Here is a 16,524-nt window from a genome sequence, read left to right on the forward strand (position 1 = left end):
AAAACATGGGGAATAAAACAAAATCAAGTTTCAAAAATTCTTCCTCTGATCTCCTTCTCTCTATTTTGAAAATGATTCCAGGCTTGCTGACTGCCTACGTTTAGCCAAACCATCATACATTTGGAAACACTTGGCTTGTGTATAGAAGAGGCCTGATGTAGCCTACAAGCAGGAGAGAAACAGGAAGATCAGATTTTAATCAATCCAGCGTGCCACTTATAATAAGTATACAGAGGGTATGGACTTTCATAATCTCCTATTCAAATTTAAATGCAAAATTACTCATGGATATCAATGAGCTGATCATGCATATTGCCATCTGAAAAGCTAAATGAATTATTCATTGCATCAGACATAGAAAACATGGAGCAGTGATGGACATGGTAACCAGGGAAGCAGACAACAAACACACATAAACACGCCCACACACATCTAGTACATAATTAATCTGGTGATGAACACATGATAAAGACAAACTCATGCCAACCCCTTCAGGCTCATGCAATGCCCTTTCAAACTCACACATAAACAAACAGTTTGTGTGCGCACTGTAGGTTCACTTCAGAACCGCTGTCTTGTTTTTGCTTAAGCATTGTTTGGCATTTCCCCTCTCTACATAATTGTGTCTTTCACTTAAAAGCAAACATGTACACATATGAGAACACATGCACAAACATCCTGTACTGACCACCTGAATCATCACATCCCTGATAACTTGAAAAACAGACCTCAACACACATCAAACACACAACAAATCTTCTAGAACTTGAGTGTTCATCACACTTTTAACTGAAAGCATCTCTGAGCAGACTTTTGGCATCTTCGTATTTTTAACGGAATTAATTTTAAATTCACTGTACGGATGACAGAAATACAGGCTAAACAAAATAAAGGCAAAGGATGGGATCTGTCTTTATTTGAATTGACCACAAGATCACACAGAAGAAATGCTGTAAATGGAAATAGTCAACTTGAAAATATATATATATATATATATATATATATATATATATTTATTTTTTTGTGGATGTTCTTAGAGCCACAAGACTTTATGTAATAATTGCCAGTAAAATATGTTTATCCCCTTGCCGTTTAAAGATTACTACATGCTCTAGGAATAGTTCACCTCATGTCGTTCCAAACCTGCATGATACAAAAGAAGATATTTCAAAGAATGCTTCAACTGTTTATGTCCAAATAATGAAAGTCAATGGGGTCCAAAAGAGTTGTTGTTCTGTATGGACAAGAAAAAAAAATCCACTGAAACATCTCTGAGATCCACAAGAAAGTCATATAGGTTTGGAACAACATGATGGTGAGTAAATGATGACAATTTTCATTTGGGTGAACTACACTGTTAAGCTGTTGGCTTCTTGATCAAGTGTACAGTTTGTTTCGAACAGCTTCAATCCCAGAAACACCTTAACAAATTCCTTGCTCTAAATGCTCTAATGTAGTTTATCAAATCACTACCGCTGATCATGATTGCAAGAATTTCTCTAAAGCAAGAGAACAATATTTAATTTCTTCTTGTACTTAACCCATCGTGCATGGATAAGTATTAATGCTTTTTTTTTTTTTTTTTTTTTTACAAATGCTTACTGCTTTGACTGTTTCATGGAGCCAATTACATTGCATTCCACTCTGTCCCAACATGATACTTCTATTATTTTGGGATGAAGACATGACCCCTGGTAATATGCTATGAACAGAGCAATGCAGAAATACTCTGTTGCAAGAGTTGCAAAAGTGCTACATTCCTTTAAACTGCACATGTTGATGGAGAAACCTGCTTTCTCCGACAATAAAGAAGGACATTGTAAATAACACTTGCCATGTTCGAATGCAATATTAATATTACATTTCAAAGTGTACACATTACTGTAGTTTGACATATATATTTTGTTAATATATTTGACTCAGTTGATAGGCTTCTGCTTTTTGTTATTAGGCAAATACTGTGCACTTTCTCAACAAACTGCAACCCCTTGCATCACACTTAGAATATTTAAACAGTTGGAATTAGTTCTAGGGTAAGTTTTCATGAAAATTCCCATTCAGAGATGCTTTAGGCAGTTGCAAGAATACAAATTATAAAATGACTGAAAAAGTTTCACACACAATTGCCATACCTACCGTTTCCATTGTCACGATGGTCAGTGCTATAAGAATGTTCATTTAAAAATCATTAGACCAGCTATGATGGGGAAAGGAAATACGAGAGAAGGAGATTGAAACTGAGACAAGGACACATATGTGTAATGTAATCACTAAAGCTTAGTTTAGGCTGCAAACACATAATAATGCAACAGAGGTCACACTTTGAAACACTGAGATCAAGACAGTTTTGTAACAGTTCACTAAAGATGATGGAGTACATTACAGCTTGAAGCAATGTAAATTGTGTGTAAATTAACATGTAAATGATCGTACTTTACAGATCACTTATGAAAATATTTGTTTGTTTGGTATGAATAGTCATATTCTTTTGATAGACATTAGACAATTCTAGAGGGAACTCTTAAAACACAATTCATATATATATATATATATATATGAAGAGTTCAGATGCAAAAGCCTCTAAATGCCATTTGAAATTTTCTTCTTTAACGATGATTTTTATCAAGCTTGTATATTTAAGTTCAGTGATTTCACTTAAATGGCAATGATAATTACCTATTAATTGTTATTTAAGTGAAATTACTGAACTTAAATATACAAGTTTGATAAAAATCATCATTAAAGAAGAAAATTTCAAATGGCATTTAGAGGCTTTTGCATCTGAACTCTTCATATATATATTTGTGTGTGTGTGTGTGTGTGTGTGTGTATAAAACAATATCAATACAATTATAAATATCGAAATAGTTCATGATTATTTCACTAAAGGGTTAAAGCAAAATAAATGATACAAAGTTTGCAAGACAGTTTAAATGTAACATTCACATAAAACTTTTTTTTTTCAATCAAACCAATCAGGACATACAAACGCCTGAAGGTGAAGAAACTCAGTTTACAGTTTAAAATATTGGGATTATTTTTTTTTTTTTTTTTAGTGACATTTCTTGAAATAAACAAGAGGCATTTGAACAGGCAAAGTGTTGGTGAAACATAATCTAGCTTAATTCAATCGAGGTGTAGCCTACTCTAGCCTCAAGACTCTTAGAAATAAACTAAGGAACCGCAGACGCACAGTGAGAGACGTTAAACTGACAGCCGCCAAACTACAATCTACTAAGTTTTGTTAAAATGGTAGAATTAATGAAATTCAGGGAGCACTCAAAAGAAAAATGTAAATTTAGTAGGCATTTGTCTTACCTGTAATATTTCCGAACTGGATTCAATAGCCCGCAGCCTCAAGTCAAGTCTCCCAAAGGTCACGTTCGCGCAGTGCAGAGAGGGCGCGCGCACGGTCGCTTCGCTTCAGTGATGCTTCACGGGCATCACATGTCATTCCAGACAGGTGTAGAAAGCACAGCCCTGAGCCCACCTGTGGCTCGAGCACATACCTGACTAAATGGGTGAAAGGGGATAGAAGACAAGCAGAAACAAATTACCTTGTTAATGAGCCATTTCAATGGCTATAGGCCTACTACGAACATGACTAATGACACAGTGGGCGGGAGTAGCTGTGAAATATCCTGTCCCGCAGATATGAGCGGTTAAAACAATGGGAAAATGCCTATGGTCAAGCACACACCCCACAAAATAGTTTTCTCAGATGGTTTTCCATTTTCGGCCCTGCCCCTCTGGCGCTGCAGAATATCCTAAGGACTCAAACGTTCCGTTAATGTCCAGAGAGCAATGGTTAATAAAAAAAAATGTAGATGAGAATGAAAAACATATTGAGTACTGCACACTGCACAGTGCACTGATTACTACTGTAGCCTAAATAATAGGCCAATATCGATCACGAAAGAGGACAGCAAAACAATCAAAAATTGATTTGGGATGTCTTATCGTGTGGATAAAGAGTCTAGCGCCCCCTGCTGTCTGTGGCTAGATTATGCAGCCCAGTGTTTTACAGTTTTTCTCAAATGCTAAAACACATTTCACAAACGTTTCGTCCATGTTCTCCAATGTCTAAACACAACACCCTTTTCTAAAGCTACATAAACACAACCACACCTTCTCCCTTCAAAACTCAAACTTTCACACCAAAAGAGCAGCTCGAAGCTTTCAAAAATGTAAACACTATACACATCATTACACACTACAGGAAAACAATTGAAAACACAATGCTCAATTTGTGAGAAGGTTCATTGTATCATAACTGCCAATGCATATTTTTAGAAACTTTACAGTAATGGATCTTCTTAGATCTCTGCAGAGGATTAATCATTTAGATTTGTGAGTTTCATATGAAGAGTATAAATCTATAGTAAATTCAGTACACTACTGTAACACAACTCAATGCAAAAACAGAATCTATTGCTCACAACAGTACTCTTGAAAACATGATCAGGGTGTGAAGTTTTTTTTTACTGTAATTTATTTTATTTACACCACAATCACTGTGCGGCATCATGTCGCTGAGCTGCATCGGGCCACATCACCTCATCCACATTGCAGGCTATATTGTCTCTTGCCAGGCACCGCGGGAAAAACGCCCTGGAATGGCGGATCCATCTTTGGAAGTTCTCCACTGGGATGTCATTGTCAACACACGCCAGTTCCATTGGCCTTAGGAGGTTCTCTAGTGTATGGTTGTCTGTCATAAACCTTCCATCTCCACGATGAGAAGAACTCCTCTATAGGGTTCAGGAAAGGGTAGTAGGGTGGCAGACAGACATTTACTGTAGTCTGATGAGGAGTCACTCAGATGAGGTTGTTCTCACGAACCATATCCACAATGAGGGTTTCTTGTGCCGCTGTAAATATGGCAACCCTCACACCTCTATGTGGCATTCTTTCAACTCTAAAGAAAGAAGCGTGTTGTCAATTGACATGTTTTACAATACAGTAACAACTGATTTGAAACCAATAGACTACTTTCACATGCAGGCTTGAAAAATTGTATTGTGACTTAGAAAGCAATAGAGTACAATACCTGTTGTGTTACCTGAGTTTCCCACCATTAGCAACAGGTGTTTTCAATTTTGAGTTGTTGTGTGTAATGAATGACGCCAGATGTGTTCATTTTGTTCAAATATTGCTGACTGTGGCAAGCATTTTGCATCACATGAGCTTTCATTTGAGAATATGAGCAGAGTTCTTTTGCAACTTGTGTTTTAGCAAGGAAAAATGTGTTAAGATTTATGTGAACGGAGGATTGTGTTTTGTGAATTGTGTCTTCATGTGAAATGTGTTTTTGATATTGGAAAATGATGGCTAGATTTAGTAAATGTGTTTAGACAACTGGTCATTTGGTTTAGAGGATTGGCTTTTGTGTTTTAGCATTTGAGAAAAACTGTAATCCTTTCAGATCAGTGTGTGTCGTGTGTGTGTCGTTAACTTGCACCTATTATTAATAGAATCAATTTATAATATTCAAAGTTAATTTGAAGATCTTTTAGAGCTGTAAAACAGGATTTTTTGAAATTTTAAAAGTCAGTCGCAGTGGATATCAGGTGTTGAATGCAATCAGGAACCTTATAACATAGTTGTGTCCTTATGTTGTGAAATTAATTTTTATTATTATGATTTTATGTCTTAATATGATTATTATCTGTCTGTCTTGTCTGACCTTATTAACCAGGGAGTAGGCTATCTGATTAACAGTAGCCTACTCGCACTGAATGTAGGCTCAAAGATGAACTTGTCCACAAAAGAGACATGCCAGTCAAAAACAGGAAACATGTTAATATGACAGTTTTTCAGTAGTTTTAGTGAAAAACACCAACAGTGAATGTGAATGAGTGAACACAGCAACACACAGACACACACACACACACACGCCTTGATGCTATGCACACAATCATATATTTATCAAAACACACACCCAGAGATAGACACACACACACACCCACACTGCAACAAACAAAATTATTGAGCATAAATTAAACAAGTTTGAGACTTCATTTTATCATTTAATTACTTGTATTACTTTTTATACATTCTTATTGCATTGCTTATTATTACAGTATAGGCCTATGTATATTTCAAAATCGTCAACGAGTTCACAAATGATTAAACTGTAGTATAAATCAGGAATGAATTACTGACCGGGTCTATGGGGCCAGTTCCCAGGGGCCCGTGACTACCAGAAGCCCGGAAGGCCCTCACGCGAGTTTGCGCCAGAAAACCCATTAAAAATGAAAACAAATGTTTATTAATGCTGCAATATATGTGTCCCATACACAATGCCTCTTAAACAAGGCTCCCTGGAGCGTACTGTTGGACTCTATGCGAACACGAAAGCCCCAAATCCACTTATAGAACTATTGTCCCATCCAGTTTAAAATAATAGTTATTAGAGCCACTCTTTGAGCATATTTTTTTGTGTGAAATGTATTGGAAAAATAACTAGTTATTATTACATTAAAACTGCCCATTTTCCTTAAGTTGAAGTGAGACTAAATTTTTAAACATGGCCCAATTTGCCTCATTTGCATTTTTTTTTTACAAATGATCCAACAAAATCGGCCTAGACCTAGAGAGTGCAATAGAGTATGTTTAAGCGTACTTTAAATACATTTAAAATTTGAACTGTAAAAAATAAAAATGTACACCCTTTACTCTACAGTTGTTTGAATGACTGTAAAAGATGCACCTTCAAATGAAAAAGTTATATTGAAAATTAAAGTTTTTTTTGTTTGTTTTTTTTACTGGTAAAACCAAATTTTAGTAGACCACTCGAAACAACTGGTCCAATCAGATTGTAATACCTATTACCACTAGACTAGGGAGGTCAAAACGATCCACTGGATTTTGTGAGCCTATGAGGGGTGGACCTCAGTTCTTCTAGGACAAGAAAAGTTTCTACATTTTAAAATTAAATGCATTAATTTAAACTTTGAGAGTTCAGAAATATAAGAGCTCAAACCCATTTTTCAGCAGGCAGATCATTAGAAAAGATTGTTAAAAAAAAAGTTGAGAGGAGCCAAAGCCTTTGAAGACAACAACGGGCCCCAGGGCCTTTACAAGTCATAATTCATCCCTGATTAAAATGTAAGGATTTGTATGTTGCTTCAGTCGTGGTGTCCAGTGTACATCTAAAAACAACTAATAAAAAAGGGGATTGGCAATGAGTTTTGCTCAGTGAAAAAAAAATTCAGGTCTGACAGGCCCAGTGTTTAATCATAATGGTTCATGGCGCCTCCCAAAAGCCCTGCAATGAATAATCTGATGGCCTGAACATTTGCGGAAACACAAAGATTAGTGGCTTGCTGCTTGACTTGTAAGTTGTGCATGCGATTAATCAGAACAGGTATCATATACACACTATGTAAACTAATTTGAACATTATTCATTCAAATAGCAGTTTTTGGTGGAATATACAATTAAGCTTATAAAACTGTTAGTTCCTTGATTCTGATTGGTCATAGGCAGCTTTATTCATGATAAAAAACAGCAATGATAAAAAACAGCAATGACCGCTTCATCCAACGGTTCTATTGCGCAACACTGTAGTTCCTATGTTGTTTTTATTTTAGCTTTCATGCATATTACATATTGCAATGTTGTTGTTCACGCTTAGGTCAGGGACAATTTTTTTATTTATTTTTTCCTAGCGGAAAGGCTTTAAGTGATTTTACTTCATGAAAGTTGCACTAATTGTTTTTACCTAAATATTTTATTGTGTGGTCACCGTTTTATAAAAGCAATAAGGTACTCGAGGCAAGTGCTGTATCGTGAATATAGGCTGAAGGGCGTTGTTAGGCACGACGCGAAGCGGAGTTATTCACGATATGGCCTACTGATTCACGATAAGTTCGTATCTATAGCACGAATGTCATTTCTCGTGCCTTTTATACGCCAAAACTAGGGTACGTGTTTTTCTCGTATATTATACGCACTTTTTGGCGTATAATTAGGGTTGCCACCTTCAGTGAGGCAAAATAAGGGACACCCATACACGAGATAAATAAATAATTAAATTAAATAAAAAAAAAAATGTGTCAAGGGTATGGAACTGGTTATTTCAACATGACAGCTCAACAATAAACCACGAGAAAACATGACATCAAGTATGTGAGCTTGCAACAAAAAACATTTTATATTATTATTTTACATTTTATTATTTTACTTATATATATATATATATATATATATATATATATATATATATATATATATATATATACCAGTAATCATGTTTTTGACAATTCTGCATGGATGGGATATTTTTATTGTTTTTATTTACTCAAATTGATTTTGAATTTATTATGTAATTGTTTGCCTAATTTTTATTTTAAAAAAATTGCACTTTTAAAACTTTCTTTTAATTGCCATAAAGTGTGTATTACAGATATGACCATAATTTAGTATGCATATATGATTAATATTTAATAATACCAATTATAATGTATTTATTAATCTGTTTAATAACATTAACAAATATACTTAGGCTACCTTTCTACCAAGCTCTGACAAATGTATGGAATACTATATTAATATTATATATTTATTTTTCAAAGAAAAAACAACAACAACAAAACAATAGGCCTATACCGCATGTTCTCTAGACTCGTGGAAAAAAAGACACTAAAATGCATTCTTGCGCAAATTGACTACTCTACTTCTTGTGAAATTGATTTTATTATAATTACTATTAGTATTATCTATAGGCTACTGTAAAATCCTCATTTATTTATTCAACTATGTGTGGGTCTATGTAAAATTATGTCCGTTGATATGACTATTCGTATTATTGGTAAGAAAATCTATTTATGTATTTATTTATGTATTCAGACATAGTAGCCTATTAAAGGATAAAATTCTCTAGGTTTGTTAAGCATAAGTTATTTTCTCCACGACATGTACATTTTTATTATTAAATATGTATTAAATATATCTCTCTCGTATTTCTTATTATAACTTATTTTATGCTACTCATTGCCACTGACACTTTCCAGCCAAGTATTTGTTTCCTCCCACTCTCGTCGGTACTTTTGCACACACTTTCGTTTCAGAGGTGGACGGATAGGCAAGACCCGCCCTTTTCTGACTCTGATTGGCCCTGAACCTGATGGTATATTAAACAAACCAATCAAACCAACAATGGCAGCGAGTATTACCCAATCAAGGGTAGAATAGGACGCGTCTTCACAGAATGCGGGTGGCATGATTTGCATGGGATCATGCGTTCGGAAATACGGGACGATTCAAAACGGGACGCGCTGTTTACTTCACAAATACGGGACGATTCCGTATTTTAAGGAACGGGTATAATAAGTACGAACTACCCACCCCCCTTCCCCCTAAACCTACCTAGGGGGGGTTCTTTTACTGTCTATGGTTTTCAGTGCACGCAAAAAAACATTTTTGTCGTATAAATGCCACGAGAAATGACAATCGTGGTAGGCTATAGATACGCACTTTCATGTGTTGGCCTCTCGTACCTTGTTGCTTACAAGAAGCACCAACCACAAAGGTGAAAAAACAGATATAGACATCCATCTCCCCTCCAAAACATCCAGTCATGTGCATTTCGAATGTGACAACCTATTAAAAACGAATGGAAACACTGTAAAAAAAAATTACCTTAAGAGTTTGCATGACCAGCCACACAACTGTCGAGCCTGTTTTACGAGACAAAACACAGACATCCCAAGCATTACATTTTATTTACATTTTTTTTTTACATAGGTTTTTTTTTTTTTTTACCTTTCCCTTTTGCTCTCATCTCTTGCAATGTTCATATGGTCTTACACACTTCCAGCAGCAGACCTTTATTGCTATTTAACCAGTATACAAGTATGCATCTTTTAGTCTTCATTGGAAATAGCCTGCATTAAATAGCCTAAACAAATAAAAATACTAAGAAAAAAAAATTCTATTAAGGGGGAGAGTGAGATGAGACGGTGGTTAACTTGTGGACCAGTGCACAATTTTTAAATAACCAGATTGCAGATTTGGGATTTGGTAAACATTTTCTGTGCATGCACGTCAAAGTAAAATTGAAGGTGAAATAATGCATAAACAATAAAATAATTAACCAAATAAATAATTACCTAGAATTATTTAAAAAGGCACTCTCCCCAAAATCAGTGCATGTGGTTCAGCTTTTAAAATTATTTACCTTACAATGAAGAAAGATAAAAAAAAAAATAAGTTAATGACTATAGTGAGCAAACTATAGGCCTACTTGCCTGGTGAAATCAGCCACTTTTTTCAAGGGAAATTCTGCATTATTTTTTGTTCGTCAGTTGTTAGTAAAAGACACACTTCAAAGCCAGGGAACTGCAAGGATGAAACAACACATACTTTCCTTCATGGTTGGATTAGTGAACTACACAGATAGTATACCTATTACAAAAGTAAAAGATGTTTGTTTTTTTATTCCTAAAACTATTCATTGTCCAAAAATCTGTGTGATAGCCTATTCACTTAATCAAAATGTAAAACATCGCAACACTATCAATACTAAACATGTTTCTTAATGGTTAATTGATATAAAATGTATAAAAACATATACTTCATATTTTATCTGAAATGTCTGTTTTTTATTTAATCGACAACAGGTGGCCCAGTGTTATAAATGCATCATCTTTACCACTGTCTCATGTCTCCTCACCTGCACCTTAATTAAATGCAGTAAATCCTACCTCTTCTTATCTGCAGAAGTGACTGGGGTGTGATAGAGATGGTCTGTAATAAGTCTATAAAGGCAAACACACACACACACACACACACTTATACATGAATCACTCACAGAGCATCATATTAACTTAACAGAGGAAATTAAAAATTGTGAAAACAAAAACTGTGAATTGCAAATTTGTTTTACATAAAACAAGCAGATAGAATGTTTGCTAAGCGTACAATGAATATTAAGTTCCAATGAACAATGATTAAGTAATTTCCTCTAACCTGTATTATCAGTTTATGCCATAATTCTATCCAAATGAGTACACATTTATAAAACCCACAGACTAAATATACAAAAGAAACAAAACATGTTTTTGATGAATGGCTTATAGGCTATCCCTAAATTAAACCACACTAAATTGTAGAACCCTGAGAAGTAAAATAAATCCAAACATTAAAAGAAATGTGTATTGTTTATACATATATATATTATTATTATTATTTTCTTTCTTTTTAATTATGGTTGTGGATTGTACAGCTACCAACTGTAAACCTCATAGTGGACACATATTAAACCATCACTGAGACTTAACCCAGGTCATTTGCACATCGAGTATCATACATAAATAGAGAGAGAGAAAACAGTGTGGCTCACAATTGTTATATACACAATTTTTTGTTTATAAATGAGCATGAACGGTCACCATCCCATCTAGCTCATCAGTTCAGGGCTCATCTGAGGTAAACATGGAGAGAAGTGTGCCTGCACATCGTCACCGGCTTTGAGTATGAACAGTTGGCAGACTCTCATTCAGTATTTACACCTATTATGACAGTCGCCTATTTCCGGCGCTGCAGCAAGAGGACGACAGATTGCCACCTCTAGCTAGAAGAGGTGGATGAGCCAGTGGTGAGCTACAAAATTATTCTCCACTAGGACATCTTACAAGTCAAACACTCCTGGATGTAGCTGTCGCTTGAGCATTGGTGATCATCCAACCCAATAGTGTAAAGTAGATTCCAAATGGCATCAGGTGTTAATGGTCATCATCATGCAGTGGATACCTGGAGAAAACAGAAAAATCTTACTTTAAAAGGTTTAAAAGCTGTTTCCAAAAAGGTAAGTGCCCATTTATCATGCACTTGGTATGGTCACTATATTGTCAACCATTTCATGGTCATTTAAATTAATTATCATTTGCATAAAAACTTACTTTCTGGAGAGTTTCAAGTCAAACACAGGGAATTATTACTGTATTTACATTCATGGAAAGCCATGTAGAAGACTGTATCCAGCTCATTAATAGAATATGAAGACGATGAGAGAATCCAAAAAGAAACTGAGGAACTGTTCTTGTATACTCATTCACCATTGAGAAAGTTCAAATTTAAGCTAAGTTGTATATGAAGAGTTCAGATGCAAAAGCCTCTAAATGCCATTTGAAATTTTCTTCTTTAATGATGATTTTTATGAAACTTGTATATTTAAGTTCAGTAATTTCACTTAAATGCCAATTAATAGGTAATTACCATTGGCATTTAAGTGAAATTACTGAACTTAAATATACAAGTTTCATAAAAATCATCATTAAAGAAGAAAATTTCAAATGGCATTTAGAGGCTTTTGCATCTGAACTTTTCATATGGCAACACAAATTTACCACCATAAAACAGCTGGAATCTTTTGAAGGCCAAATAAACATAAACCTAATAAACAGCCAATTCATTTGTGCTCTTTTGACTTCAAGGAGAAAGCAAACAATCAATTTCTGCAGTGTTAATGAACATGACAGAAGTTTAAAAACTCTTTATAATTATCTGAAAACACAGTGAAAATACAGGAATTTAATACTTTACATTCAAATAAAGTGTTATACTCTGTATCCTTTAATTATTACTAAAGTAAACAGCAGGAGGAAGCAACATTACTGAGTGTTGAATTATTTTTTAATTACAACACATTATGCTTTGCTAAATTACGTTAAAGGAAATTATGTCCTGAAACAGATGGGCATAAAAGTTATTAACAGGCATCTTATATAACTCATAAGTCATATACGTTGATAATGCATATTAGATATGTAATACACTGAGAAAATAAAGTAAATGAAATCCTTTACATGTTTTTATTTTTTTCAAATAATGTGGTTTGAGGGCAAAAGACCTTTGGCCCTAATTATTTAACATATTTATTACTAAATGTAAATGGAGGGAATGTAAAATGTAAAGATCTATGTATAAAAAAAACCTTCAATGGTGAACGAGGCTCAATGGTAAACAGTAAAACTAGTTATATTTAAGAGGAGGATTAAGTTATAACCAATTAAAATTTCCACCTCAACAGGTCTGGGAACTTACTAAAGGTGCTTTAAATTAAACATACCTTTCTGTCTTTCTTACCTGAAAACAGAGTCACAGAGTGTTGGTGTTCACAGTCAGTAATGAAGGAGACACTTTCTGGTTTTTCCCCTGAAGAATGTATTTGGCCCTCCAAGGATCTGATGTTGTGTCTCCCCTGGGAACATGAACCACACTTGCAGCTCTCCGGCAACAAACCTTACCACGGACCCTCTCGGGGGTCATCAGGTGTGGGAGGTGGTTCTGATTGTCCTTGTGACTGGACCTCTTTCCTTAATTACCATCCTGGGCAACTCCCTGGTGGTCATCTCCATCCGAGTCAACAGTCAGCTACAGACTATCAGTAACTACTTTCTTTTAAGTCTAGCAGTGGCAGACTTGATCTTGGGTACGGTGTCAATGAACCTATACGCTGTATACATAATCATGGGCCGCTGGACATTAGGACATTTAGCTTGTGATCTGTGGTTGACACTTGACTACGTAGTGAGCAACGCCTCGGTAATGAACCTGCTGGTGATAAGCTTTGACAGATATTTCTCAGTCACGCGACCACTGACTTATCGGACAAAGCGAACTCCGAGGACAGCAGTGGTATTGATCGCTGTAGCATGGGTGGTATCGTTTGTGCTATGGGGGCCAGTTATCTTGTTTTGGCCTCATGTAATGGGACGACCGTCGGGAGCTGAAGCTCAGACCTGTTCCATCCCGTTCTTGAAGGTACCTCCACTAACATACGGTACGGCCATTGCTGCGTTCTACCTACCCGTCAGCATCATGATCATTCTGTATTGGCAAATTTATTGGGAAATTGAGAACAGAGCAAAAGGACTTGCTAGTTTGGTTGGGTCTGTGAAAAGCACTAAAGGTGTTTTGGATGGGTTGGACAAACAATCAATGCTCCAAACCAGTACCAAGAGTAACTTGAGTCGCTCAAAGGAAGACAATTCCATAAAGGGACAAGGCTTTGCCAAAGGAATGTCAGTTGGGTGTTTCAAAACCACGAGAAAAAAAACGGCAGCAATTTTGCAGAAGTCAGCTCATGAGAGTTGCAACAGCAGCTGGAACATTGAAGATCAGGATGATAGCACCTTGTCTTCTTCCACAGACGAGGAACATGAGCAGAACAACAAGACAAAAGCACCTTCCTCCAATCCAGCAGCAATTAGGTTGAAGGACCTGCAAAGTAGATCAGGGGATACCAAGGGCGTGCAAGACCAATTCAACTCATCCGCTGAGCATCCCACCAGACAGTTCCACTTAAAAACAACAAGAAAGTCAGAACAAAGCATTTGCCACCAGCTCAGAGCAAAACATCGCATCAGTGCGATCATTAAAGAAAAAAAAGCAGCCCGGACGCTAAGCGCCATCTTGTTGGCTTTCATCCTCACGTGGACGCCATACAACATCATGGTTTTAGCTTCCATTTCCTACTGCGTTCCTGAAAAACTCTGGCAGTTGGGATACTGGCTGTGCTACGTAAACAGCACTGTCAACCCCATGTGCTACGCCCTCTGCAATGAGTCCTTCCGGGTCACCTTCAAGGCTCTGCTACTTTGTCGGCGTGGAGATAAACGAAAGTGGGACACAAACAGCTGGAATCGCCATGCCTCTGTGAGGCACAATAAGTCTTATGCAGTGTAATTTTTCCCTTTTTTTACTGTTCGTCATTCCGTGGTATGGGTGCCTTTAATTGTTCAAAGATCAGGATACAGTGCCTCAATTGGCAGAGAATAGTTTACTAAGGAACAACATAGGGTTTGTTTTAACTCTGAATAGGCCTGAATCAACTTTTATAATTACATTTCTGTGCGTCTCTGCTTTTACACAATTTGAATCTTCTCAGACACTAATGAGAAGTCATTCCTTAACCTGGTGGTCATAATTCTTTGGCTACGTCAAAATAATTTTTGGTCATTTTCATTGTGCTTATTAAATGGTACTTTTGAAAAATTTGCATGAAATATATATTTTGTCAATAATTCATATTTTCATAAATACACAGAAATATGTTTAGAGCAATTGTTCTCATTCACAGGGCCTCAGGAGGTCTTAGAATTGTAGTTTATTGTAAAGATGTAGTCTCTTTTTTATTAAACACTTTAACTCATACCCAAACTTCTGGAATTGTAAAATTTAATTACATTTATTTTAGCTTTGTATTTTTTTATCTATGCACAATCCTAATTTCTGTAAATCAAAAAGGTGGTGTACCTATTGAAATAGACACTGAACAAGCAAACAATAAGTGATGAACAGTATACTCTAAACAAAACATGTATGGTTTGTGAAGGCTTTATTTTTCTAGAAAAAACAAAAAACAAAATGAATCCCCCAAAAGCAACCTAACAAACAACACAAATAAAAAAGGGCTAAAAACAAAACAATAAATGGCCACTTTCTCTCTAGATAAACTGTGTAGTTTTTAGAAAGGTTCAGGTAAACCGTTATATTTGTTATATTTTAATAATAGTTAGTTGGCTGATGCCATAAAGCTAAATGATCAAATATCCCATAATCCTTTACTATGCCTGCACTGTGAGAGTACAACAGAGTGAGTTTAAGCTAAATGTTGTGCGTATGTATAAACAACCATGTAAGGTAAACATGCAGTAACTAAATTGCGAATGAAAAATAAAACAACGATAAGATCCTGTACATGTTATGAATGAGCACTTATTAATGTATCAGCACCTGATATAAGCCTAAACCTTTATGGAGGTCTGCCGTTATACTGAAACTGAAGACTTACAGAGTATACAGAACTCATCTCAGGTCAATTCATTTCTTCATTCAGTATACATTCACGAAGAACAGGGTTGAAAGAGCCAGCTGCATAGACTGCTCAAGATTTATTCTTTAAACAAAGGAAGTTTTGGCTGGATTGCGAAATGGCAATAGAAGACAGGAAAATAGGGGAACATTTGAAGCAGGCTGTATATCTGCCTCAGCTTGCTCTAGGAAGTCAAACTAAGCTCTGGCAAATTTAGCAATACTTGCACATCTGTGTTGTATTGAATTTAGGAAGGAACAACCTTCCTTCACTACTAGAAGTCAATCCTATAAGTTAAAGGGACAGTTCAACCAATAAATTCTGTCATTTACTCACCCTCATGCTGTTCCAAACCTGGCTTATGACTTAATTTCTTCTCTGAATAACAAAAGATATTTTGAAGAATGTTGAGAAGTAGTTTTTTTGTTTTGGTCTACAAAATGAAGTCAATCGTCCTCAAAACATTCCTCAAATCAATTATTTTATGTTCTACAAAAAAAGTCATGCAGTTTTAAGAGTAAATGACAATAATTTCATTTTTTCCATCCCTTTAAAGGACGACTATTTTATCCAATTTTCTTAAAAGGGATTTAGATGAAATGGCACACATCTGATGCCATAAAGCACCAATAAAGACCGCAGATTAAATGACTGAAAGTAAACTTTCAGTAAAAAAACTGTAAAATATATTTAACAGATAA

At 35.6% G+C, this 16,524-nt stretch overlaps 1 protein-coding gene across 1 annotated transcript; it reads left to right on the forward strand.

Moving 5' to 3' along the window:
* The first annotated feature begins 13,101 nt into the window (after positions 1-13,101).
* chrm1b (cholinergic receptor, muscarinic 1b) lies at positions 13,102-14,774 on the forward strand. Its single transcript, XM_039650006.2, has one exon. The coding sequence runs from the start codon at positions 13,216-13,218 to the stop codon at positions 14,692-14,694; it is 1,479 nt and encodes a 492-aa protein (XP_039505940.2). The 5' UTR covers positions 13,102-13,215; the 3' UTR covers positions 14,695-14,774.
* The last annotated feature ends 1,750 nt before the right edge of the window (positions 14,775-16,524 follow it).

This window comes from Pimephales promelas, chromosome 4 (genome assembly GCF_988280905.1).
Source record: "Pimephales promelas chromosome 4, fPimPro1.hap1.1, whole genome shotgun sequence".
In the NCBI taxonomy this organism is placed as follows: Eukaryota; Metazoa; Chordata; class Actinopteri; order Cypriniformes; family Leuciscidae; genus Pimephales; species Pimephales promelas.